Here is a 26,602-nt window from a genome sequence, read left to right on the forward strand (position 1 = left end):
CTTTGTGGTTTCCTTATTACTTACCCCATTTTTCTAAATTTAAAACTAACTTTTACTTCTTTGTATCACCGTATCTTCCTCTTCGTATAGATGGTGTATGATTACATTTCTTAGTCCCTCTTTATTATTTTAATGTTGTCTTCTTTTATATAATAACATCGCCGTCATCCTGTGTTGGGCTTTTTTTTTTTTTTATCTTGCCTTTTTTTTTTTGGATTTCCCTGTCTGGGTTGAATTCTGGTTGCTCTGCCCAGTGTCTAGTCTTCGGTCGATACCTGATATTATTGATTTTCTAACGAAAGATCTCCCTTTAGTATTTCTTGTAGTTTTGGTTTGGTTTTTACGAATTTCCTCAACTTGTGTTTATCTGGAAATGTCTTAAATTCACCTTCATATTTAAGAGACAGTTTTGATGGATATATGATTCTTGGTAGGCAATTTTTTTCCTTCAATTTTTTAAATATGTCATCCCTGCATGGTTTCTGCTGAGTAGTCCGAGCTTATTCTTATTGGCTCTCCTTTGTAGGTGACTTTTCTTTTATCCCTCACTGCTCTTAAAATTGTCTCTTTATCTTTGGTTTTGTCAAGCTTGATTATAATATGTCTTGGTGACTTTCTTTTAAGATCTACTTTATGTGGAGTTCAATGAGCATCTTCGATAGATATCTTCTCATCTTTGACAATATCAGGGAAGTTGTCTGCCAACAAATATTCAACAATTTTCTCTGTATTTTCTCTTATCTCTCCCTGTTCTGGTACTCCAATAGCTCGTAGGTTGTTTCTCTCGTTAGAGTCCCACATGATTCTTAAGGTTTCTTCATTTTTTTTTAATCTTTTATTTGATTTTTCTTCAAATATATTAGTGCCAAGTGATTTATCTTCGAGTTCAGAAGTTCTAGCTTCTACTTGCTCAATTCTGCTCCTCTGACTTTCTATTGAGTTATCTAATTCTGTAATTTTATTGTTAACCTTCTGAATTTCTGATTGCTGTCTGTGTATGGATTTTTCCAGCTTATTAAACATTATGTTCCTGAAAAATCTTCCTAATTTCTTCAGTTGCTTTATCTGTGTGTTCCTTGGCTTGTTCTGCGTATTGCCTCATTTCCTTCCTGATGTCTTGAAGGGTTCTGTATATTAAACTTTTGTATTTTGCATCTGGTAATTCCCAGAATGCACTTTCATCTAGAAGATCCCCGGATTCTTTGTTTTGTGAGCCTGTTGCAGTGATCATGGTTTGTTTCTTTATGTGACTTGATATTGACTGCTGTCTCTGAGCCATCTATAAGTTATTGTATTAGTTTATGCTTACTGTGTCGTAGCTGCTTGCTTTGTTTTGTTTTGGTATATCCCTATGGGTTGCTTGAGTGAGCTAGCTTGATTATTTTCACCTTTGGAGCTCTGGTGCCCTGTCCCCAGCTGGCTAGTGCTGTTATCAGATATATCAGTCTAGGAGCCCATTCAGTTTTCTTGTATGAATTCAGCTCAGGTTTCTAGGTAGCTGAGATCAAGTGTGTGGTATATGTTCTGTCCTACAGTCTTAGAGGGGCAGGGGTAATTGGCGTATATACCGGTATCTGATTGCAGCAAGAGGTCACTCTCTGGACAAGGCAGGGGGCTGAGAACTGACCCCCAAGTGTCTCTGAGGAAAATGTGCCTCCATTCCCTAGGGCATGCTGGTGGTTGGGTTCTGCAGAGGGACCATGGGCACCCAAAGTTTTGGGGTGTAAGGACTGGGGGCTACCAGTTATCTTTGGACCCCTGTCGCAGGTGGCTGGGTGATCTGAGTGGAGCTACCAGTCCTTAGGTCCCTGATGTGGGTAGGTGAAGACCTTGTTTAGTAGGCAAAGCAATGTCAAATGTCAAACACCCACCTCTCCACTGCATAGCTGAAATGGTTGGCGTTTACCAGCAAGGGCCTATTCTTCTGAAATAGGCCCACACAGGTCCATGCAGAAGGGGGAGGTGCTCAAGGTCCAGGGATAGTTTATGCCTGGATAGGAGCCACTTCTGTCCTGAGCTCCCCTGGTTAATGGAGGTAGCAAATTATCTTTTCCCCCCAGTTGCAAATTTTTTCTTTCCGCATGGCTGGGAGGATGGTTCTATGTGCTCACCCAGGCCTACTAAGGCCCAGGGATTCAGCTGCTGAAGCCAGCTTGTTGGGGGGAGGGGGCAGGGTAACATATACGCAAGTACTTTGCTTTTGCCGAGAGTGCCATTCTCCTCAGGTTCCAGAGGTGTGAGTAGGCTGTGTGGCTGGCTGCTTCTCCCTGAGGAAACTGCGGCCAAATGCTAGTAACAGTCCTCCACCACAGCTGCCGCCGCTCCAGGAATGGTGCCTGTGGGCTCCCCACAATTCAGGTCTGGTAACTCCTCTCTGCTCCTGAACAGCCTCTTCCTCCCCCGCCCCTCGGTTCATTGTCTAAGTTTGCCTTTGATGCTCATGGCTCCCAGCTTGTCACAAATATACTTATTTCACTTGTTTTTTCGGGTCTTTGTTGTAAAGAGGGCTTGACAGAAGCATCTGTCTATTCCACCATCTTGGCTCCGCCTCCTCTCAGAATTTTTAGTATGTGATTTGAATAGCAAATCTTCATAGGCAGATCTGGGATATGGGTCACTTGGGTGAAGAAACACTGTTAGGAAAGTACACAAAAAGCGCTATGTATTAATAATTAAGAGACTTTGACTTGTTCCATTATAAATACCTTTGTTATAAAGTATCACTTATTTCAATTTCAGAAAGTACCGAGACTCCTCAAAAATAAGCCTTTGATTCATAGATCACTTTATAGTTTGCAAGGTAATTTTTAGATAAAATTGAGTATGTAGGATGACCTTTTAATGTTAAGATTCTTTATAATAAGCTTTACTCAGCAATTGAATCTTACTGGATGACTTTCAAGATGAACTTATACAGATATACAGAGATTTTTATGAAATAGTTCAAATGGATTATCTGTGGAAAACTTGTATAAAACATTACTTATCAAAGTTGCAGTAAAACTAATGGTACCACTCAGTTTCTGTCCAGTCAACACATGCAGCTACTGTTAAACCAAAACCAAACCAAACCCACTGCTGTCGAGTTGATTCTGACTCATAGCGACCCTGTAGGACAGAGTAGAACTGCCACATAGAGCTTCCAAGGAGTGCCTGGCAGATTTGAACTGCTGACCTCGTGGTTAGCAGCTGTAGCACTTAACCACTATGCTACCAGGGTTTCCACTGTTAAAAAGTTTCACAAGAAAACAAATATTTCCTAGAATTGGATATGACACACAGTAGCTTTTCACTATATTTCCATCATTCCAAGACATGCATTTTAATGACTCAGAAAATAGGATATATTTTAAATTACACATAAATATGTATTACATTTGTTTAAAAACTATCATCACTAAAGCACTGATTTGATTTACAGTTGAATGGGTCTTAGAGTCCAAACCGTAGAGTAAATTTTTGTTTAATTGAATCTAAAGAAAAGGAAGATCAAAGGAGCACTGCAGTCACTGGAAACTTTATGGTTAAGACTGACCTAACAAAGGTGTGGGGAGTCCCTGGGTGGTGCAAATGGTGAAATGCTCAGCTACTAACTGAAAAGCTAGCAGTTCCAACCTACCCAGCAGTGCCTTGGAAGAAAGTCCTGGTGATCTACTTCTGAAAGATCACAGCTGTTGAAAACCCCATGGAATGCAGTACTATTCTGAAACATGTGGGGTTGCTTTAAGTTGGAATCAACTCAATGGCAACTAGTTTGGTTTTTTAAAAGAGGTCTGGAGAAATAGTTAGAACCTGGAGAGAAAGAGAGCAAAAACAGTGGAAAACATTGAGTGGAATTCTATGGAAGTTTTGCAATTTACTGACAAATCTGTTAGAAGCTTGAGGGAGCTTGAATAGTAGTAGAAAACCTGGTTGGATAAGAACTGTGAGATCAGATTGTGCAAAACCTTCAAAAGAGGAGAGAAGCTATTTCCTCTGGCCTAAAAGGTCAGGTGACCTCTCAGAAGGGTCTGTCCCAAAATGTAATTATGCAGCTATATCCACATAAGAAATTTCAAGTAAGTAAATGGAGAGCATGCATCTTTCTTTTCCTTGCCAGGCCGTCTGCATTGAAAATTCGTGCATGGTGAGAGGAAGCAAGCAAGGAAGAAATGGCGCTATTCACATATTCCGAGAGATCATCAAACCAGCAGAGAAATCACTACATGAAAAATTAAAACAGGATAAGCGCTTTAGGTAAGCTTATTAGTTTCATTTCCACAAAGTAATGGAGCAATTGGCATTTTTTTCTTTTTTTAATCAGTTAATACCCCAAAAGCCATTCAGCCTCCTGTTTTGCTAAGAACAGAATTTAGAATAAGAATTCGTTGCTAACGTTTTCAAAATTGACATATGTTTTAAACACTATTTCTTTTTCTCCTTGGTACAACTTAATATAATTTGGTAAGCAAAAAAGAAAAGCTAATACACTGAACTGCTTGAAAAACTTCTATCATTAAATTTAATAAAATGATGGGGTATACTAGCAAAGACTATTTTGTGGAATATTAAAGGAAAGAAATATGCTTCTGTTTTTTTGTATTGTATGACCTCAAAAAGATGCTTACCTGGTTTTATTGACTATGCAAAGGCATTTGACTATGTGAATCATAACAGATACAGATAATATTGTGAAGAATCGTGCTCATGAGGAACCTGTAAAACAGGTCAAGAGGCAGTCATTTTACTGAGTTTAAAATCAGAAAAGGTGTGTGTCAAGGCTGTATCTTTTCACCATACTAATTTAATCTGTATGCTGAGCAAATAACCTGAGAAGCTGGATTATGTGAAGAAAAACACCGTATCTGAGTTGAAGGAAGACTTACTAACAACCTGCGTTATGCAGACATTATGCAGACACCACAACCCTGCTTGCTGAAAGCAAAGAGGACTTGAAGCACTTACTGATAAAGAGCAAAGACTACAGTCTTCAGTATGGGTTGCACCTCAACATAAAGAAAACAAAAATCCTCTCAACTAGACCAATAAGCAACATCATGATAAACAGAGAAAATATTGAAGTTCCCAAGGATTTCATTTTATTTGGGCCCACAATCAACACCCATGGAAGCAACAGTCAAGAAATCAAACAATGCATTGCAGTGGGCAAATCTGCTGGAAAAAGAAGAACAACAAAAACTCTTTAAAGTGTTTAAAAGCAAAGATATCCCTTTGAGGACTCTGCCGCACTTGAACCAAGTCATGGTATTTTCAACTGCTTCATATGCATGTGAAAGCTGAACAAAGAATGAGGAAGACTGAAGAAGAATCGATGCCTTTGAATTATGGTGTTGGTGAAGAATATTGGCATACCACGGACTTCAAGAAGAATGAACAAATCTGTCTTGGAAGAAGTACAGCAGAATGCTTGAATCCACGGATGGCGAGACTTCGTCGCAGGTACTTTGGACATATTATCTGGAAGGACCAGTCCCTGGAGAAGGACATCATGCTTGGTAGAGGGTTAGCGAAAAAGAAGGCGGCCCTCAATCAGGTGAACTGACCCAGTGGCTGCAACAATGGGCTAAACACAATAATGATTGTCAGGATGGTGCAGGACCGGACAGTGTTTCTTTCTGTTGTACATAGGGTCGCTATGAGTTGGAGCTGACTCGACGGCACCTAACAACAACAACATGATCTCACTGAGTTCGATACGCTAAAAACAGAGTTTGAGAAATTTTAGAATTACAATGTATATTTAAATCATTTCCTCATGATAAAATCTTCTTAATAAGTAAATTGATTTGAAATGCATGAAAAAGTTTTTTCATGCTTTCTGCAACTATTGGATTCTATGTTAATTCATTTTGGGTGAGCACACCTAATTTTTTTTATTGTTGCATAAATATGTATAACACAACATTTGCCAATTCAGTGTTTTTTAGGTGTACAATTTAGTGATACCAGTTACATTAATCATGTACAACCACCACCCATAATCGTTGCCAAGTTTTCCATCACCAGAAACATTCACTGCTTCCTAAACAATGGCTCACTCTTTCCCCCTTTCCTGCTCTTGTTTACCACTAGTAAACTTTGATTTCTATATATTTGTTTTTTCTTATTATTTCCTATAGGTGAGATCACGCAATATTTGTCCTTTTGTGATTGACTTATTTCAAATCATAAGGTTTTCAAGTTTCATCCATGTCGTAGCATGTATCAGGACTTCATTTCTCTTTATGGCTTGGTAATATTCCATTGTATGTGTGTACCACATTTTGTTTATCCATTCATCTGTTGATGGACACTTAGGTTACACATTTTAATTTAAAACAAAATAAATATATGCCCTTGCTGTTTAGCATCTTCCTCAGCCTACTTGAAGCTGCAGACTTGAAAGATCTCCTGACACAACCTGGAGATTGGACCTTATTTGTGCCAACCAATGATGCATTTAAAGGAATGACTAACGAAGAAAAGGAAATTCTGATGCGTGAGTAGAAGTGATTACCAGATATTTGCCCTTTGATTTCAGTTTCTAACATCTTCATCAGTCTTTTCTGGCCAGATGTGAACCTCAAAAATGTCCCTTCATTTATATTCGTGGCTAGCATTTGATCCCTTTAGTTCCACTTGAGATAAATGGAGGGTCACTCATTAATGTTCTTAATTAACTTTTTTTCCTGTCATGCTGTTGGAGGACACCTGGTGATTCAGTGGTAGAATTCTTACCTTCTATGCTGGAGACCCGGACTGGAGTCCTGGCCAATTTGTCTTATGCACAGCCACCACCTGTCTGTCAGTGAAAGCTTGAGTGTTGCGGTGATGCAAAACAGGTTTCAGTGGACAATCCAGACTAAGACAGACTAGGAAGAAAGACCTGGCTATCTACTTCCAAAGAACTAGTCAGTTAAAGTCCTATGGGTCACAATGGTCTGATCCCATTGTGCATAAAGTCTCCATGAGTCTGGGGCAACTTGATGGTAGCTAACAACAGTCAAGCTGTTGGCTGGATGTTCCCTTAAGTAATTTCTATTAAAGGCCATGTAATGAGGTGAAAAAGAAGACAGTACTCATAATTTCGGAAACCCTGGTGGCTTCGTTGTTAAGTGCTATGGCTGCTAACCAAAGGGTCGGCAGTTCAAATCCACCAGGCGCTCCTTGGAAACTCTATGGGGGCAGTTCTACCCTGTCCTATAGGGTCACTATGAGTCGGAATCGACTCAAGGGCACTGGGTTTGGTTTGGTTTAGACTCATAATTTCAACAATAATTTGATTTTGTTCTCCCAATAAGTTGAGTAATATTTTAATTGGTCTGACTGAAATGACCGTATGTTTTGATATCAACTTGAGAACACAAAGACCATATAGAAATAATAGGGTGTGGGGAAAATAGCTAAAGACAAAGAAATGTTTTATGCCAAGGTCCTTGTAGTATCAAAGTGTCAGAAAGTATGACATAGTGTTAAGTTAATATGTTTATTTTCACCCTAGGGGATAAAAATGCTCTTCAAAACATCATTCTTTACCACTTGACACCAGGAGTTTTCATTGGAAAGGGATTCGAACCTGGTGTTACTAACATTCTAAAGACCACACAAGGAAGCAAAATTTATGTGAAAGGAGTAAGTTCTCTAGAAAAAATTTATGATAGTGTTGAGCCATTTCTAAATTATCTAGTGTTCATTCCTTATTAAATTTCTCATTGATGTTATCTACCTGTGTTGATAGGTAAATGATACACTTCTGGTGAATGAACTGAAGTCAAAAGAATCTGACATCATGACAACAAATGGTGTCATTCATGTTGTAGATAAGCTTCTCTATCCAGCAGGTTAGTAATTATTGAACTCATTATTTTTCAAGTGGCATCTAGACCGTTATTTCACACTTTCTTAACAATGTTCATTTAATATTTCTTTTCATAGACACACCAGTTGGAAATGATCAGCTGCTGGAAATACTTAATAAACTGATCAAATACATCCAAATTAAGGTACAAAATGACACTTTATCTATTTTTAATATGTTGAACAGATATTACAGGCTTAACACAGTGGACTAGAAATATATGCATTATGAAATAGAGGTGCTTGCTGGACGGGTTGAGACTAGGGGCTCCCCAAGACTATTACTCTGAGATATTCTTTAAACCTTAAACAAAAATTATACCTTAAGTTCACCTTTTAGCTAAATAACAGATTGGCTCATAAAAAAAATACTGCCCATGAGTAGTGAGCTGCTTTAAAATCATCTATGAGACCAAGTGGTCAAAAATTACTCTAAAGCAAGATGAGAAGGTAAGGGAACAGGAAAACTAGAGTATTAGAAATGGTACAACCAGAATGGAAGGAGTGGGAATGATGACATACTGTGAAAAATGTAACCACTATCACTGAATAATTTGTGTGGAAGTTGTTAAATGGGAACAACTTTGCTGTGTCAAGCTTCACCTTAAACATGACAAAATATTATTAAACAAAAAAGAAATAAAGAAATAGATGTGTACTGGGCTTAGACTGCTCTTTGTTGCAAACACAACTCTGGCCCACCTCTAAAGAAAGAACATCATTTCTCCATGGTTTTATTCAATAAATATCTGTGAAAAAGAGGCTTGGAACCAGGCAGTGTATTAAGTATTATGAAAAATACTAATTTTAATCAGAGATGGCCCTTTTTTTCAAAAAAAAGTTTACTGTCCATTTGGCACAATAAGACATGCACATAAACAATTATAATCTTCCTAATCTTCCTATTATCGAACGCTGTTGCTACCAAATATTAGGGAAAGTTTGTTTATAAAAAATTGTCACTAATCACAGTAGTGAAAGGCAAAAATATATTTTGTTCCTTGTCCTTATAGTGTCAAAATACCAGAAAATAAGAGAAATTTTACTTAGTAAATTATTATAGAATAACAAATCTAATGATTTTTCTGTCATCTGGCCAGGATAGCAAGGAGATATGTTTTTTAGAAGATTATTTCTGTGGGAACTTCACTTTATTTCTACTAACTGTAATGATAGCTTCATTACAGTTTATGATTTTTTAAATATAACTGCCACATTTATGGTACTAAATATAAGTATTTACTTTCAGTTTGTTCGTGGTAGTACCTTCAAAGAAATCCCCATGACTGTCTACAGTAAGTACATAATGAGCGTTTGTCACATATACATGGGATGATGTAAAGAAAGAAAACGCAACGATTTCCTTTGTATTTACAAACTGAGGCTATTGATAATCTGGTATTTACAGTAGCAAATAATGGTAAATTTCATGCCATTTGAGCCAGGGCTTGAAGTCTGGGTGGAGAAAGATCTCTCAGGCTTGGCCATACCCTTCAATCCAATGAACCCTTCCCTAAGCCTCCCAAAAACAGAAGTGATAAGATCTGAGAAAGACAGTAAAAGATAAAGGCTAGCTTGGGGAGCGGGGGACGGACAGACAGACAGACAAAGGGGAGAAAACCAAAAAAAACCAAACAAACCCAGTGCCGTCGAGTCGATTCTAACTCATAGCGACAAAGGGGAGACAGCAAAAAAGGCAATCCAGAAAAAAAAAAAAAATCCAGAGCTACCTGAAAATTCGGATGTGCAGACACAGAAACAGCTTTACTGAGGGACTTATCCCTCATTCCTCCTTCAAACCCTGAGCATTCTGTGGGCAGGTGAAAAGCGGTGTGACAGAATACTCATGTTACAAGCTGGCGGTTCAAAAGTTCGCCCCATCCCAAACTGGACTGCCTGGTGATAACATTTCTAGACTCCAAGATTTCTTTTCTCTCTGACACTATCAGATTATCAAAATTATACCTCTACTACTTAAGGAAACAACCATAAATCCAATTTCACTGTCATAAATGTACCTCATAAGATTTCTTTTTTCATTGTGCTTTTTTTTCACTTTGTAGCTTTCAAAAGCAGTAATCCTTTTCATTTTGTTTTGACTCTATAATTAAACACCAGTAGCTAAAATATTAATTCAATTCTCACATTTATTCTGGATAGAAAAGGACTCTATTTTATAATATGATCTTTCAGTTATTTAACGAAGAAAGTTTTCCTTAAGATTTACACCAGGTATTTTTTTTTTTTATTGTAAAAGAATAAAGCCAATATAAACAGCAAAACAAAATGTCTGCTGCTCTCATTGGTTTCAATTATGTAATAATAAAACATGTAATTCCAGTATCAGGCCGGCTCAGCACAGTGTTTAAAGATTCATTTGGAATGCTATGTTTCAAAATGGCATAAATTCCAATCTGAAAGTTTACAATCTTGTTGAAGACTATTTTATAACAAATTAAAGAATGCTTATGGACTCTATTCATCAGAAATGTTGTGTCATCTTTCTCCACTAAAATATATATGTATGTGTGTATATCGTATATATTGGAACGAATCCACCAACTAAGTCAACACTCTAAACTTTAAGTTCCCTAACATGATGTAAAAACTAAGCTAAAAATAATTACCCATGATGATAGCTGTAGCAGAGACATCTGTGGATTTGACGTTCATGGAGCGGTTCCTCTGTGATAAAGACCACGTAGGGTGGTAGAATCGGTAATTGATACAGATTTCATATATTTAGAGTTTCAGAACTTGAGATCTCAAGATATAGAATCCGACGTGACTAAAGCATAGCTTCAGTTAAGGTCTACAATCCACACCCATTCAAAAAGCTGACACAGCTAAACACCTCAGAAACCTGAGGTAGCATGTCACCGAAACCCTAGGTGTGTTAACATCTCATCAGTAATGTGTGGACACCATTGGTTGTGATTGCCAGGTCAGCTTCAGTACAGCCTGTTATCTAATGGAGCCCTCTTTTAAGGCTTCTAATTAAAAATGCCAATAGCTGTAGTTGTAAGGCACAAGAAGCACAGCTAATGTATACAACCAAAAGTCAACCACATAGTTGACTATTATTTTAAATAAATCTTGCACAGTATTATCCTACTTGGGTAGATGACATACATTTAAAATACATACTTTAACCCAATTCTATGATAATAAAGCTGAAAATCAAATGCATTTTATCTTGGAACTTAAAATGCTGATCATATCATATTTTGTTGCATAGAGCTCATGTCTGGCTAGCTGAAATTTATTTTTAAGTATTCTGAACTATTTTTCATATTCCCTTTCTATATCACTGTTATCAAATGCATGAAAAAATTTTAAAGTCTTTTTTTGTCTTTTTTCCTTCTAATGGAGCAAGGATCCAACCATGCAATTTTACATATTATGAATTGCATAAATTAATTATGTTTATTTGTCTTCTGTCGCTATGCAGCCACTATTTTCAAGAAGCACAAATGAAGGTAAAGAGATTTAGTGGTACAGTTCAAAATTACAGATTTCGAGGTAGAATTCCTCATTTAGAGAATATATACTTCAGTGGAACAAATCCAAGTCACTGTACTTCAGAGGGCAACATCTGGACATGAGAAGATACTAAATAACATATCATGAATATTGCCTGTAGCTGACTGCCTAACCGTATTACCACACCCGATACCTCAGTGTACTCCTCAAAGACAAAAAAGAAAATTTTGTTCAGTTTCTTTTTATATAAATATCATTCTTGTTCCACCTTCTATACTTTTCAGCAACTAAAATTATAACCAAAGTTGTGGAACCAAAAATTAAAGTGATTCAAGGCAGTCTTCAGCCTATTATCAAAACTGAAGGTAAAATCAATGTTATACATGGTTCCTTTTACTGTGGAAAAACAATCCATGTAATGGACTGATTTCTATGAATGTATTTACATTCTCTTGGAAACTAACATGCTCAGTATTTCTATGCCCTGGCATGCTCGTGTGGTTGCAGAATGCGATTTATTCACACAGTAGATGGTACCTTCCTGATACTTCAGTACATTTGCTGGTACTTGATTGGGGCCTGATTGACTGTTGCATTAGCACTAGTACCCAGACACTCACTAAACAAACAATGCCTGGATTTTTTGCTGCGGTTAGATTCTTTCACAGTGTACCTTTGATAGCTTTGTTTTAAATCTCCTCACGAGTCACCTTTTTACTATTATAAGAAACTCTTCTAAAAATTTGCAAGTTTTTTTTTTTTATCATTGTGCATCCTAATACAGCATAAAAAAGAACCCCAAAAAAACAAACCCACTGCCATCAAGTCGATTCGGGCTCATAGCGACCCTATAGGACAGAGTAGAACCACCCCATAGAGTTTCCAAGGAGCTCCTGGTGGATTCGAACTGCCGACCTCTTGGTTAGCAGCTGTCGTACTCAACCACTACACCACCAGGGTTTCCAAATAGAGCACAGAAGTAGTAAATTGATAAAAGCTTCTAAAAATAACAACCTCACATGATAAATTTTAAAACCAGACCACAAGAGACAGAAGAGGAAATAAGTAACTGGTATACTGAGTGGAACGATATAATCTGTAATTTCAGCCCGGAATTTACATATAACTTCTCATGGGTGTTTCAGATCAGAACATTAAACAAGCAGTCACTTTTCTCTCAACTCCCATGGCCAAATCCAACATCGTTGATGTTGCCTTCATTTCCTGTATTTTCCAAGGATCAGACTTTTAGAATTTCTCATTTCCATGTTTACTTATTTTTTGTGATGACTTACCACAGAGAAAAGACCTCATTATCTTCTTTATTTTGTAATATAGATAGAAGTTGTCTTCCAAAAAAGGAATAGATTATGTTTTGATTAAATCTCAGGCAAACTATTAGCCTGATTATCTTTTATTTTGTTATTTCTTCTCATTCTGTGAAATGAGATGGCAATTTTCTTAATACGTTTGTCTCTTAAAGCAAATCATGACTTAAAATTTAAACAGTGAAGACACAAGAGTAAAAGCTCATTTCATTGCTAATTAGTTATCTATATTTTTAGTCATTCTTGAGACCTAAAATTGACTTATTGTTTTAAACGCATGCTTTTTTTTTTTTTTAATTGCTATGCCTACGGTCATTTCAGTAACATGGTCATTTGATTGTTTTTGCATATGGAAGAAGAGAATTTGATGTTTTAAGAAGATAATTAAATTACAGATTTTTCATTGAGAAAATATTTCTGATCATTTTAGTAAAAACATGAACAAATAATCCTTGATCATACACTTGATTTTAAAATTCTTATACTATTTTTAAAAAATCAGAGTCCCTAAAATTTTGTATTATCACTTGAACACAGTTCTATAACTAAAATTATTCACATATGCCTTTGTTCTTATTTTCAAAGATTCCTCCCTTTCAAGCTTCTTCATCAGCCTTCCCAATCTTCCCAATCAGTAGGGTTCTGCCCATATTAATCTTTCTGTACTTAGAAAAACCACAGAGCAGCAACGCTGCTGGGTTCTTCCTAAAAAGAGAACCTGGATCAAAAAATGGTGGCGTGTCACCAATTCATTAATAACTCTTCAGTCCCAAAATTTAGAAGTTTTATTTCTGTCTAGCACAATGAAGGAAATAAATACTCACCTTCACAGCCATTTATAATTGTCTAGCTTCTAATATAGCTACTGACATTTTCTTCTCACTGTCTGAACTTCTGCAGAGCCATCGATGACTCTTGAATAAACGAGACTCCAAAACACAATTTTAAGTTCTTTTCTTAACCAAACTTCACACTTAAGAATGAATCAACTGAAATTCAGTTCCATAAATACTTATTGAGCATCCATTGTTCTGGGTATTCTTCCAGGAGCTGGGAATAAATATGAAAAAAATAATTGATAAAAATCCCTGCTTTCATAGAATTTACATTACAGAGGATGTTTCTGAAATTTCAGTTGAGACTTTTGTAAAGCAATGTTAATTCAGATATTTTATCAGCTGAATTCTATCTTTAAATTCCTTAGGTGTACATTATTTTTGAAGTTGCTGGACCTTAAAAACCTGACCTTATAGTTTGATAGCCAATATCACTTTGCCCCATAAAGCAAATATTATGATGTGAAATACTGATAGTTTTAAAGAATTGAAATATTTTTTTCATTAATGAGATTGTTTTAATTAGACTATTTAGTTCTGGGTAATGGTGTACATTGACAATTTCTGGACAAGCAAATAAATTCTATCAAAAATTAGCTATTATAATGACATTCAACTATTGATGGGCCTTATAGTATGAGTTAAATGTACTGAATCTTATTTTCCTTTTCCTCTGTGAAGTAGTTTTGATTAACTAATGTAGTAATCAGCTTTCTAACATCCAAAATGATTTTCTCCTGGAGCAAAATCATTTTACCAGTCAAATACAGCACTTGTTTAACTCTTGCATTTGAAAGACTGTTCAGTTATTAATTAGTTAATTTTTGCATCATTTCCAGATAGAAGGTAAGTATTCAAAATCATTTATTTCCATAAAACCTGACACTGAGCACTTTAAAGGTAGGCATAAAGTTTGGATGTTCGTATGTTCAGCCCTGATAAAAATTGTAAGATATTGATAAATGAAAAAAAATAAAATTATCAATGCTTGATACCTGTATGGTAGGGTAATATCTACACTAGTTGTATTAGATCAACCCAAATTTGTACATGCTGTACGAGTCACAAAGTGTAGCCACATACAGCATTTTATATGATCATACTTTACCTCCATCAATGGATGGATGTATTTATCCATCACTTTAGATGCAAATGAAAGTAATTTTAGAAGCGCACCAGTAGACTGAGTCATTTGTTCACATAAATGTTGCCTAATTTGAAGACAATAGGAAATGTTTAAACTGATTGCAAAAGCTGGAAACCACTTTGATGTTGGGTAACACAAATTTTGAAATAAATTTCCAATTCTGGTAAATGTAAAGAACTGCTTGTAACACGATCATTTGTCTCTTAAAACAATGTCTCAGGACCCACAATGACAAAGCTCAGAACCGAAGGTGAGCCTGAATTCAGACTGATTAAAGAAGGCGAAACCATAACTGAAGTGATTCACGGAGGTGCGTTACGCAGGTTTTCTGGTACTTAGCTGGGATCTCTGGGATTCTTTTGAAATAGTGTTGGATTAAAATTACCAAACATCAGTTGTTTTATCTTGGTTTTTTATTTTATATAAATTGTGGGAATGACCGTCTCAGTTATGGGTTCTTATTAGCCAATCGGAAATAAAATACATTTTCCTTTTTCATGGATCTAATTGGAATTAATTTAATCAGTAAGCTACTAGATCCAACAAAACAGTCATTACTTCTGCATATTCAAGTGATGATTATGAAATATAGTGATAACAAAAATGTTGATACAAAAGGACACAGTATATTCAGAAATAGAGGAATATATAGCAACCATTGTACAAGAGCCCAACTAATAAGCCATACTAGGGCTTATTATGGAGTCCCTGAGCGATACAAATGGTTAACACTCTCTGTTGCTAACTGAAAGTTTGAAAGTTAGAGTCCACCCAGATGTGCCTTGGAAGAAAGGCCTGGTGATCTACTTCCCAAAAAAAAAAAAACAGCACTTGAAAACTCTGTGGAGCACAGTTCTACTCTGACACACATGGGGTCACCATGAGTCTGAACTGAATCAATAGCAACTGGTAAGGCTTACTATATAGGCAACCCATTCTAGTGATATGTAAAGTCCTTGAATTCTCACTAAATACTTGTTCCATGACCGGGAAACAAGTATGATATGGGGAGTTAGCTTTCCTGCTGGCCCTCTCCTTCACCCAATATTCAGGACAGAACGATGAACTTTTAGAGCTCCATTAATCTGAATTTATTTGAGATATGTTCTGAAAATTATTATGATTGAATCCTAAATGCTGTTGTTTTAAGAAATACATTTAATCTTTAAAATGTCTACTTTATGGCAGTTTAGACACCATTTGGGGATAAATCAAATGCAATTTTTCTTCCTCTACTTTCAGACCCAATAATTAAAAAGTACACCAAAATCATTGATGGCATGCCAGTGGAAATAACTGAAAAAGAGACACGGGAAGAACGAATCATCAAAGGTAATCTTCAATTTCATACATGTAACTATGTCTGGACTATAAAGAACAAACAATGTTTAATCCTATAACTTCTTTGTAAGAATGTTTATAGAAACTAAGTCATTTTCATGGTGGTTACCAAAGTAGATTTGTTTTTCTTTGGCAGATACAAATGATTCTAAATATGCAATCTATGTTTTATTCTGAATTGGAAATTGCTAGATAAATCTATAAGCATGTGTTTTTATTGTAAGCGTGAATATTATATAATACATTACTTCACTTTGCTATTTATTACTGAGTTATTATTAATGAGCTACTGAATCCTAGAAGAAAAACTACTCCCTCCTTTTATTTTCCATCAATCTTAAGGTATATAGATTTACATATTTAAAATATATTCAAGTTCGTACAAAACAATTGATCAAAAATTTTAGTAAACCTCTCTATCAGCCTCCCACCTATCATTTAATCAAAAATTCTGAATTCAGCTATTCTGTATTTGTTTAGGCCTTTGTTTCAGTCACAAATTTATGACCTGTGTGGCCTATTTATAAAGTTTTGTAGGACCACAGCCACTCCCATTTGTTTAGGTATTGTCTATAGCTGCTTTAGCAGGAAGACAGCAGAGCTGAGTAGTTTTAACAGAGACCGTTTGGCCTGCAAAGCCTAAAATATTTACTGTCTGTCCCGTTTCAGAAAAAGATTACCTACCCCTGACTTAGGCCTTTTCCGTTTTCTTTTCTGTAGGTCCTGAGATAAAATACACTAGGATTTCTGGTGGTGGAGGAGATGCAGAAGAAACTCTGAAGAAATTGCTTCAAGAAGGTTGGTATGTCTAGAAAACTAATACTCTGTCTCTGTCATTGTCTAAAATCATTTTTTAGGCCTTTGACAAGTTTTCTACTCTATCTCATTTTTTCTTTTGAGTTCCACCCCAACTTAAGAAAAAAACCCAAAAGATATAAAATGAAACTCAGTTGGCTGTCATATTGACTGTATGTTTGTTATACATTGTTCAAAGTATGAGAAAATTGGTTTATGAAAAACAGCACTAAAAACTGAGGAAGACCTGAGGGGTGGTCTGGAATTCGTCACTGGGCAGACGCCATTATTGATTACATCAAGTCATCTGTTTTTTTATTACATAAACCAACTTATGCTATAAACATGTATCTACTCAGAGGTCACCAAAGTCACCAAATTCATTGAAGGTGGTGATGGTCATTTATTTGAAGATGAAGAAATTAAAATACTGCTTCAGGGAGGTTAGTAAAAAAAAAAAAAAAAAAAACGACTAACCCTCTAACAGTTTCTGGTGACTGAGTTCTTTAACTTTTTAAAGACTGAACATGCAGGGGGGTTTTCGTGTGTGTTTGTTTTGTTTTTAAATTAGGGTTTAAAAAGACAAACATCACATGTCTCAACAGAATGATTGGTTCAATAGTAGTTTAAGCAATACTTACGACAAAATGATTACTAGTTTCAACAGTCTTTAAAAAGTTTCATGGTATAGGTTGAGGAGCAACGAATATATTTTTTGTTTGTTTTTGGCTTTGACACAGTTAATCATAGGATATTTTAAGTATATAAAAGTAGAAAAAAATTAAATTGCTAGTTGTTTAAACAGCCCAAATTGATATTCCTTTCACATTTAAAAAAATGTATTCATTGCCCCCACAACAATAATAAAAGGCATGTGTATGAATTCTTTAAGTGATGGATTCAGTAAAACCAGTGCATTGAGTAACTTTCTTTTCCAAACTACATTGCTGGAAATGGGTGCCTGTTTCTTCTAACAACTTGGGTGATAATCTATTCCTGGGGTTTATATTATTTTTGCATAGGAAATTAATCTTAATCTTTAAAGTATGGAATGTTCTCTGTCTATGGCATTAAAAGCAAAGGAAGAAAAAAAAGAATTCAAAATCTTACACAAACTCTAAATGGTAATTATTCAAAGAATTCATTTATGCTAATAAACTTTAATTTGGATCACTAATAGACTTTATTTTTTAGAGCAGTTTTATGTTTCCAGAAAAATTGTGCAGAATGTGCAGTCTCCCCTCCCTGTGCACTCTGCTTCTCCTGTTAGTAACATCTTGGTTCCTGCATTACAACTCGTGAACAAATGAATTGATAAATTATTATTAACTAATCATAGTTTACATTAGGGTTTCATCTTTGTGCTGTATAGTTCTATGGGCTTTGCCAAATGCATAATCTCGTGTGTCCACCGTTAATTACAGTATCACACAGGATCATTCTCCTGCCTTAAGAATGCCCTATGCTTTACCTATTCATCCCGCCTGTGCTCCCACTGGATCACTGAAATTTGAATAAATAGATTTTTGGTTTATTTTATTAACAATTAAATTATTAAAATGCCAGAATGTTCTGGAGAAACAAGTATTTAAATTATTTAGAAAAAAAACAAATATACTCTTTGAAATATATATGAATTAAGAAACACAACTGAAGTTTGGTATTTATTCAAAATGTAGTCTAGATGGATTTTCTGCTGATAATTTTAAAAGTTAAATCATTTTGTCCAAGAGGATGTAAATTATGGTAGAATCTTGTATAATTTGGGCAATTATTGTTTCTTTGCACTTTATTTAAATACAGATAAAAGTCTCTTATACACTGTTTAGAGACTGGTCAGTGGTAATAAAAATGCATAATTTTTATTCAACCAATGATAGAATTTCCCCTCAATAGAAATCTATGTGTCTGAAAATTACCAGATTTCCTTTCAAACCACAGGGAGTACATGACATGACCAAAGCCGTATGGCACCAAGGGGTCCTGTAACATCTAACAGAGAGCTCAGTCATCTACTCCACAAGCCTTACTCTCTGCTAGCAAAACATGAGGAATCCAAGGGATGAGGCTAACACATTATGAAGATTAAATTGAATTCTTTTTCTTTTTTTAATCCTTGACATAGTAAGCAGCTTTGTAGAATGGCAGTGCTCTTTAGAGAATGTATCAATTAGTAGCGGCATCTGTTTATATTGCTTTAATTCATTTAGGCTTAAACTTCAGGTAAGTATGTTTCTTTTCTCTCCTTTTAATAAGTCCTTGTTAATGAATCCATTATAGACAATAAAACTAAGTACTTAAGAATTGCTTAAGCCAAGAAGAGAAGGTATACCTTCTATAAATTTGGAGTGTAATTTTCTATTGCTTCCTAGTTAATGGACTTTTAACTGATTCATACCTTTAGTCTCCAATATGTGGTTTCTCGGTTACATGTATAAGGCTGTTTCCACAGTGCCACATCCTAAGTTTTTATCAAAACATTCTCAGTGTTTTTCTTCCCTTTCAAAAGACAGTAGAAGCATCATAGTTACTAGTATCTGGACATTAATTGGATATTCTAGGATTTTTTTTTCCAGCTGTGTAAAATCACTGGGTCATCGCTAAGTCACAAATGTCTTCTCTAGATCCTAAGGGACACAGATTTACAAAGAAACTGTTGTGAATACAAATTATATCATTCAAGACTGACTTTTTCTGTCTTTCAGACCGATATATATGTAAACTAGGGTCTCCGTCTCAAACCTTGGTATTTTCTATCTGGACTGTTTATATCACGGTTGAATTAAGTGCCCTAATCATTTAAGTGATGACTACTAAAATGGCTAAGCAGTCCATTTTGTACGGATATTGTGATTTGTCACTGAAATATTTCAGAGCCATTAACTAAAAAATATTTTTACAAGATACGTATAGAATTGTTAAACTCTGCCTGTTGGTTTTTCATACTTATCTTAGATAGAATGAAGTATACGGAAACTACTAGAGAAATTAAGGGAGAACATTAGGCTATGGAGAAGGGAACCAAAAAAGTCATTTTGGAAGGTTTTGTTCAGATTCATGGCTTCTGTGGAGCATAGTGAATCGGGGTGTAGACTGGCTTCCAACTTATGCTCCACCTCCAACTGTCTTAAATTAGTTGACTCTTTTCTGCTTTGGTTTCTTCATTTGAATAGTGGAGACAGTAGTGTTACTTATGTAACCTATAGTTAATTATGAAAAAAAAGCACTTGGAATAGTGTTCAGCACGTAGTCAGCTCTCAGAGAATGTTGGGTACTATCGGTATCATCTCCAACTAGCATTATCATGGTCATTAAAGTAAAATTTAACCCTCTTACTTTAAATTTCTGAAATCATAGCAATGTAGAAATTTGCAAATAATTGGGCCAAAGCATTTTGCATGTTTTAGGAATCATGTTTTGGGCAAGGTTTTTTGATCCATACAATTCAGGTAATAAATGTACCCTGCCTCGTTTTGCTTCTCTTGAGGTGACCTAACACGACTCTCATTCATTTTGATATAGCAGCATGGTGAGGGGAGAAAACTTGATTTTCTGCACTTTAATCATGCCTTTATTTTAAAGATAGCATCACTTGACACATAAAGCATTTCTTATTTTACTATTATCATAGCTTTCCCTTTTTATCCAATCTAATGAAATTTTCTATAGTTTCATATTTTATTGCTGTATTACTATGATGTCAGAGCCTTGGTGGCATGGTGGTTAAGAACTATGGCTGCTAATCAAAAAATCAGCAGTTTGAATTCACCAGCTGCCCCTTGGAAACCCTATGGAACAGTTCTACTCTGTCCTATAGGATCACTATAAATCAAAGCAGGTTTGGTTAATATGATGTGGAAAATGGTTATACACCTTACATTCTGGAATGGAAAAATGACATATTTGAACTAAGCTATCTAGGTTTTTTTTTTTTTTTAAGATAAGAACAGAATTCCTCAAAATTTGAAAAATGTTTCTTTTTTTTTTTTTTACTTGATGTCATACAGCCAAAATTACTTGTGGTGATAGTTTCATGCCCAGTTTTTATGGGATTTCAGAAAATTGAAATATTTATATAATATAAATATGTTCATTTCATTGTCTGACATAAAAAACCCAGTGCCATGGAGTCGATTCTGACTCATAGCGAACTTGTGTCCGACATAGATGATATATATATTCAAAGAAAAAAAGTCGCAATTACCTTATTTGTATACTGCCACCCTGGGGTGGGAGTTATGAGACTGTGTCGAGAAAAGCCATATAAAAGCAACCCATTGTACCACATGGGTAATCTTGTCAGTCAGTTAAAAGAAAAATAAGGAAACTGAGAAATACTTTCCAACTATGACAACAACAAAAATTGCATAACTCTGAAACAGGGCTTTGAACAGTTTCCTTCTATTAAAACCACTGCTGAGAATTTGCATTTCTAACAAATTTCCTGCTGAGAATTTGCATTTCCACCACCAGATGTACTGAATCAGAACCTACATTTTAATAAGATGAGCCCTGGAGGCACAGTGGTTAAGAGATTGGCTGCTAACCAAAAGATCAGCAGTTGGAATCTACCAGCTGCTCCTTGGAAATTCTATGGGGCAGTTCTCCTCTGTCCTATAGGGTCGCTGTGAGTCAGAATCAACTCAAGAGCAAGGGGTTTGTTTTTTTTCTCCCCTAGGTGATTTATACGTATAACTTCCTGGGAACTTGTTAGAAATGCAAGTTTCCAGCAAGGAACTTGTTAGAAATGCAAATTCTCCAGTTCAAAGTCCTGTTAGGAAACACTTGAAGTCCTTAAACATGAAGGTTTTTGTTATTTTTAATGAGTTTATTATTTGGAATTGTCTTGTAAGATTGGTATTGAGTTTTGGAGGCTAGTGGCACACATTTCCTGAATTGCTTATCATTACATTCTAGGGTTGCTCAATCAATGCTATTTTGTTGTCATCATGCACTATAAGATAATCACTATTTGATCTATAACATCAAGACTTTTATAGTCAGAAGTCTGAAATATTAGAAATGGGAACGACTGGCAAAATAGGTACATAACTCTGGAAACTGATGCTTCTAACAGAAGGGTGAAAAAGTAATGTATATCATTTACTTTATGCAAAAATAGCACAAATGCCATAATGAAAAATGTATTTTGAAAATAATGTTTACTATAATATTTTTTATAACATATTATTTTTTATAATATATGGAAAAGAAATGTCTGTTTGTCCATTACCAATGCAAAGCTCTTGCAATCATAAAATTTACTACTCCAAATGAAAACTTACAGGTTTAAGTACTGCGTATGTAAAACTTTATACTTTTCTACTTAACTATAGGCTCCTGTGGAAACCCTGGTGGGGTAGTGGTTAAGAACTACAGCTACTAACCAAAAGGTCAGCAGTTTGAATCCACCAGGCACTCCTTGGAAACCTATGGGGCAGCTCTATTCTGTCCTTTAGGGTCGCCGTGCTTTGGAATTGACTTGTTGGCAATGGATTTGGTTTTAACGGGTTATAATCTCCTGTCTGATTTCAGACATAATTTCTAATTAGTTCAAAGTACTTCTAACAACAACTATTTAATTTTAGACACACCTGTGAGGAAAGTACAAGCCAACAAAAGAGCTCCAGGTAAGTGTATTGACTATCGTAATGTTGATATATGACACCAAAGAAAAGCAGAGTATGTTAATATATTTTACAGAAATTTGTTGTCTGTCAGGGAGAGAAGTTAATCAATTTTGAGAAAAAGTACTTTGATAAGAATCAGAAAATAAATTGTTCATGTTCTACACTATTAGTAGAATCTAATAACAAAACCAGTTGTGAAATCGGCTTTAAAAAAATGGCAATCCTACGTGTGTCCGAGTAGAACTGTGCTTCATTGGGGTTTTTACTGATTGATTTCGAAAGTAGACTGTTAGGCCTTTCTTCCACGGTGTCTTTGGGAGGACTCTCAGCTGCTAACAAAGTAGAATCGAGTACAGTCTACTCAAAAATAAATTCTTTAATACTAAAGCATAGCAAAAGTAGGTTACAGGTTGGCCTGATTGCTGTAAAAAAAAAAATTTTTTTTTGAGAAAATACTGTTTTGAAACATATGTAATGTGTAGATTATGTACATGCATATGTCACATAGAAGATATAATTTTTTCATAACTATACTTACGTCCATGTTCTAATTTTTTCACATAGGTTGCCTTATATTTGTACATGTTCAGAGATCAAAGCCTTATAAATCCAGCATATCTGATTTTGAGCCACTCCAATGTATAGACATTTGGACTTAAAGTTACTATTTTGTAACTGAAGGATTTATCAGGGCTTTCTTCTAAACACCCAAATTTTCTAAAGAATTAAAACTATCAAATTTTATCTTATTCTTTTCATATACTTCTGATCAAAAGATAACTTTGGCTTCATCACTCTAAGCTAAAAGTATTATTAAGAAAACAATGTAACATTTATTACACTAAGAAATGACAGACTTTGATAAAGATAGTTATGCCTAGGGTATCATATTCTTAAATTCCAAAGTTTCATCACATGTACAGTTTACATGCTCTTTCTTCTTCCTAACCAGGATCTAGAAGACGATCAAGGGAAGGTGGTTCTCAGTGAAAAATCAGAAACTGGACACCAAAGTTTATAAAACCCTAAGTCTATCACCTGACCTCAGAGGAAAATTATGAGAGCTGCTTTGACTTCAGAAACTTCAGAATCATTGACACAAAAACCAATCATGAATTCTGTATGCAAGTGTAATTTTTTTCTGAATGAGAAACATGAAAGAAATTGTGGGGTCTGCTTCCTGTAGGTTAGGAACTGAAGGAAATGTAGCACCTCACAGGTTTTTACATCTTAACAGTAAAAGTTCTAGCTACCTTTGGATTACATCAACAAAAATCTTTGTCATGGTATTAATTATAGTTCACATCTCAAAGTAGTGAGCTGTTATTCCACTGAAAATACTGAGCCTCAAACTATAGATAATGGGTAGATAAAATGCATTCAAGCAGTTACCTCTGCATGGGAAACTAAGTTATAAAAATGGGTGTTCAGTAAAAACAAACAAATAAAAAAAACCCAGACAAATAACAGAAAAACTTTTACATTGAAAGGCTTTGCACATTTCTAATACAATGTCAGATTAGCAGTAAATTATGTTATTTTACAATTAATTTTGTACTCTTGAAATGTTTGTCATATGCTTCTTGTAATACATATTTTTATCTCAAACATTTCAATAAAACCATTTTTCAGGTATAAAGAGAATTACTTCACATTGGGTAATTCAGAAAACTCAAGGTTTAAGTTAATAAGGGTTTGGACTTGGGAACAAAACTTTATACCTCTGTTATTGTAACAAATATTCATTAAAGGAAATTGAATAAATTCAGCATTTCTTGAATTTATAAAGTTATGTTATATAAAGAAACATTAGAGAATGAAGCAATCATTAAACATCAGCTAATTGCCTGATATGACCTAGAAACAGTGCTGAGTTGTGAGGATTCCAACATGAATCCAACACAATTCCTGTTTTCAGAGTTAAGAGACAAATTATGAATTATGCACAATGTATCCTGGGCTATAATAGAAGCAAAAACAGCACTACACAAACATACATCGCTTAATTAGGCCTGAGTAATGTGCGGGGTGGGGAGCCAAAGAGATGCCCTTTAACTAAGATTTGAAGTAACACAAAAGTCCACTGCATGGCAAAGTAGAGGAAGAGAATATTTATGCTGGAATCATATAGGGACTGGCTTGATCTATTCGAATCTCTACAAGGATTATCTTCAGCTTGAAATGGCTGTAATAAGAACATTTAAGCAATGGAACCCATACCCAAAAATAAACTAATGGTGATAGATAAATAGATAGATAGATAGATGATAGACAGACAGATGATAGATAGATGATAGACAGACAGATGATAGATAGATAGATGATAGATAGATAGATAAATAGATGATAGATGATAGATAGATGATAGATAGAGGATAGATAATGATAGATAGATGATAGAGAGATAGACAGGTAGACAGACAGACAGATGATAGACATTGTAGAGTCAACTCCAACTTATGGCAACCTTATGTACAATAGAACATGATGTTGCTTAGTCTTACATGATCTTCATAATCACCAGCATTTTTGAATCAACCATTTTCGTGATTGTGCAAATCCATCTCACTGAGGTTTCTCCTTCACCGTCGCTGGCCCTCTACTTTACCAAATGTGCTGTCCAACTCCAGTGATTGATTCCTCCTGATGAATGAGTTGGACAATATTCTGTTGTGATCCATAGGTTTTCATTGGTTAGTTTTGGAAGTAGATCACCAGGCCTTTCTTCCTAGTCTATCTTAGTCTGGAAGTTCTACTGAAACCTGTCTATCATGGGTGACCTTGCAGGTGTTCGAAATACTGATGGCACAGCTTCCAGCCTCACAGCAACATGCAAACCACCACAGTATGACCAGCTGGCAGAAGGCTGGTGAATTAATGATATATAATAAAAATCTTCTATGAGTTGGATAAAGGGCCTAAAAACCCTTTCTGGTACAGTGGTGGGTTTTCTATCTAGGATTTGGAGCCCTTGCTAGAAAATACAATGTTCTACTTTTACCATCTCAATATTCAAATAGAGATCTTAGACTTAAATCTGAGCTGGAAGGGGTGCTGCCATGATCTTCCCAAGACAATTCAAAGGAGATGCTTACATATGATGGTACAGGTGAAAAAACAAAGACTAAAATACCATCAACATAGATGACTATTCCAAATAGGTAGCATGTTGTTCATGATCTTCTAGAAAATCGCAAGTTAATTGCATAAAACAAACAATAGATGGATTTATTCACTTAGGGTTTTCATTTGATGATGAGGTAGGTGTTACAGAGTTGGACTTTATACAAGATAATTCAGGGCAATAGAAATGTTTTCTAGATGAAAGGCTTTAGCCCCTGCTTTTTCACCATAAGAAGAAAAGAGAAATCAGCATTGGCTAATACATACATGAATTTTGTGTATCTTTTTGGAAAAGTGTAGAGTTTTTCAAGTCATACATGCAAATACATTTAAAAATAAAATTTAAAAAGAGTAATTAATAAAATATAAATAAAACAATAACAAGTAAAAAGAAGTAAAATTAAAATATAAGAATATGAAGAACAATAATTTAAAACCATAAAATAAGATTAAAATATAAGAAAATAAAGGTCCAGCCAGGAAACAACCCCCAAAGCAACTAATCAGGAAGTCCTAGTGGCTTGGGCCAAGTATTTAGAAAATTAGTGTACAAATTGGTCAGGAACCGGCAATGTGACATTTTGGAACGATAAAGAAAGGTAGTTGTATTGCTTGGCACTTCTGTGTCAAGCAATGTAGCGTAGGCTTTTATATTTACATAATTTTTAATGCTTAAAAAATTCTAGAGCATTTATTGTCTCCAGTTTTATGTGAGGAAATGAGGATCAACAAGTTTACATAATGTTTCTTTCTTCTTTTGCCCTGTACCCTTGAATCAGGCCATCTACCAACTCATTCCACATGTTGATTACCCAGTAAGTACAAGTGAGAGAATAGTAAGCAAATTTGTCTGTTGCAACTGTACTGATGCTTTATGCTACAGGATTTCAGCTCTTTTCCTATCCATCCTCTGCATAAGTTTGGGTGACCTTAGCAGAAACCTTAATAAAGCAGTATTTCTCAAAGTTAAGGGTCTGGACCTCTTGCATCAGAATCAACCAGGAGGGATTATTTCCAAAAGCAGACTTCTGGTTCCATTCAAGATTTACTAAAAGAGTCTTTTGAAAAACTTCTCTTATAATT

The 26,602-nt window shown here is 35.3% G+C and overlaps 1 protein-coding gene across 1 annotated transcript in view; it reads left to right on the forward strand.

The window, feature by feature from the left end:
- The window catches only part of POSTN (periostin), a 47,606-nt gene extending 23,510 nt beyond the window's left edge, over window positions 1-24,096 (forward strand). The window contains exons 11-23 of the mRNA XM_003412642.3: window positions 4,100-4,236; window positions 6,348-6,478; window positions 7,481-7,611; window positions 7,718-7,820; window positions 7,915-7,982; window positions 9,086-9,131; window positions 11,604-11,684; window positions 14,851-14,940; window positions 15,873-15,962; window positions 16,692-16,769; window positions 17,126-17,209; window positions 22,355-22,396; window positions 23,349-24,096. Coding sequence (XP_003412690.1) covers window positions 4,100-4,236; window positions 6,348-6,478; window positions 7,481-7,611; window positions 7,718-7,820; window positions 7,915-7,982; window positions 9,086-9,131; window positions 11,604-11,684; window positions 14,851-14,940; window positions 15,873-15,962; window positions 16,692-16,769; window positions 17,126-17,209; window positions 22,355-22,396; window positions 23,349-23,386 — 1,119 coding nt within the window. The 3' untranslated portion in view covers window positions 23,387-24,096. The remainder of the gene's footprint in view (window positions 1-4,099; window positions 4,237-6,347; window positions 6,479-7,480; window positions 7,612-7,717; window positions 7,821-7,914; window positions 7,983-9,085; window positions 9,132-11,603; window positions 11,685-14,850; window positions 14,941-15,872; window positions 15,963-16,691; window positions 16,770-17,125; window positions 17,210-22,354; window positions 22,397-23,348) is intronic.
- Window positions 24,097-26,602: the final 2,506 nt, after the last annotated feature.

The sequence above is a fragment of the Loxodonta africana genome, chromosome 17 (genome assembly GCF_030014295.1).
Source record: "Loxodonta africana isolate mLoxAfr1 chromosome 17, mLoxAfr1.hap2, whole genome shotgun sequence".
Lineage (NCBI taxonomy): Eukaryota > Metazoa > Chordata > Mammalia > Proboscidea > Elephantidae > Loxodonta > Loxodonta africana.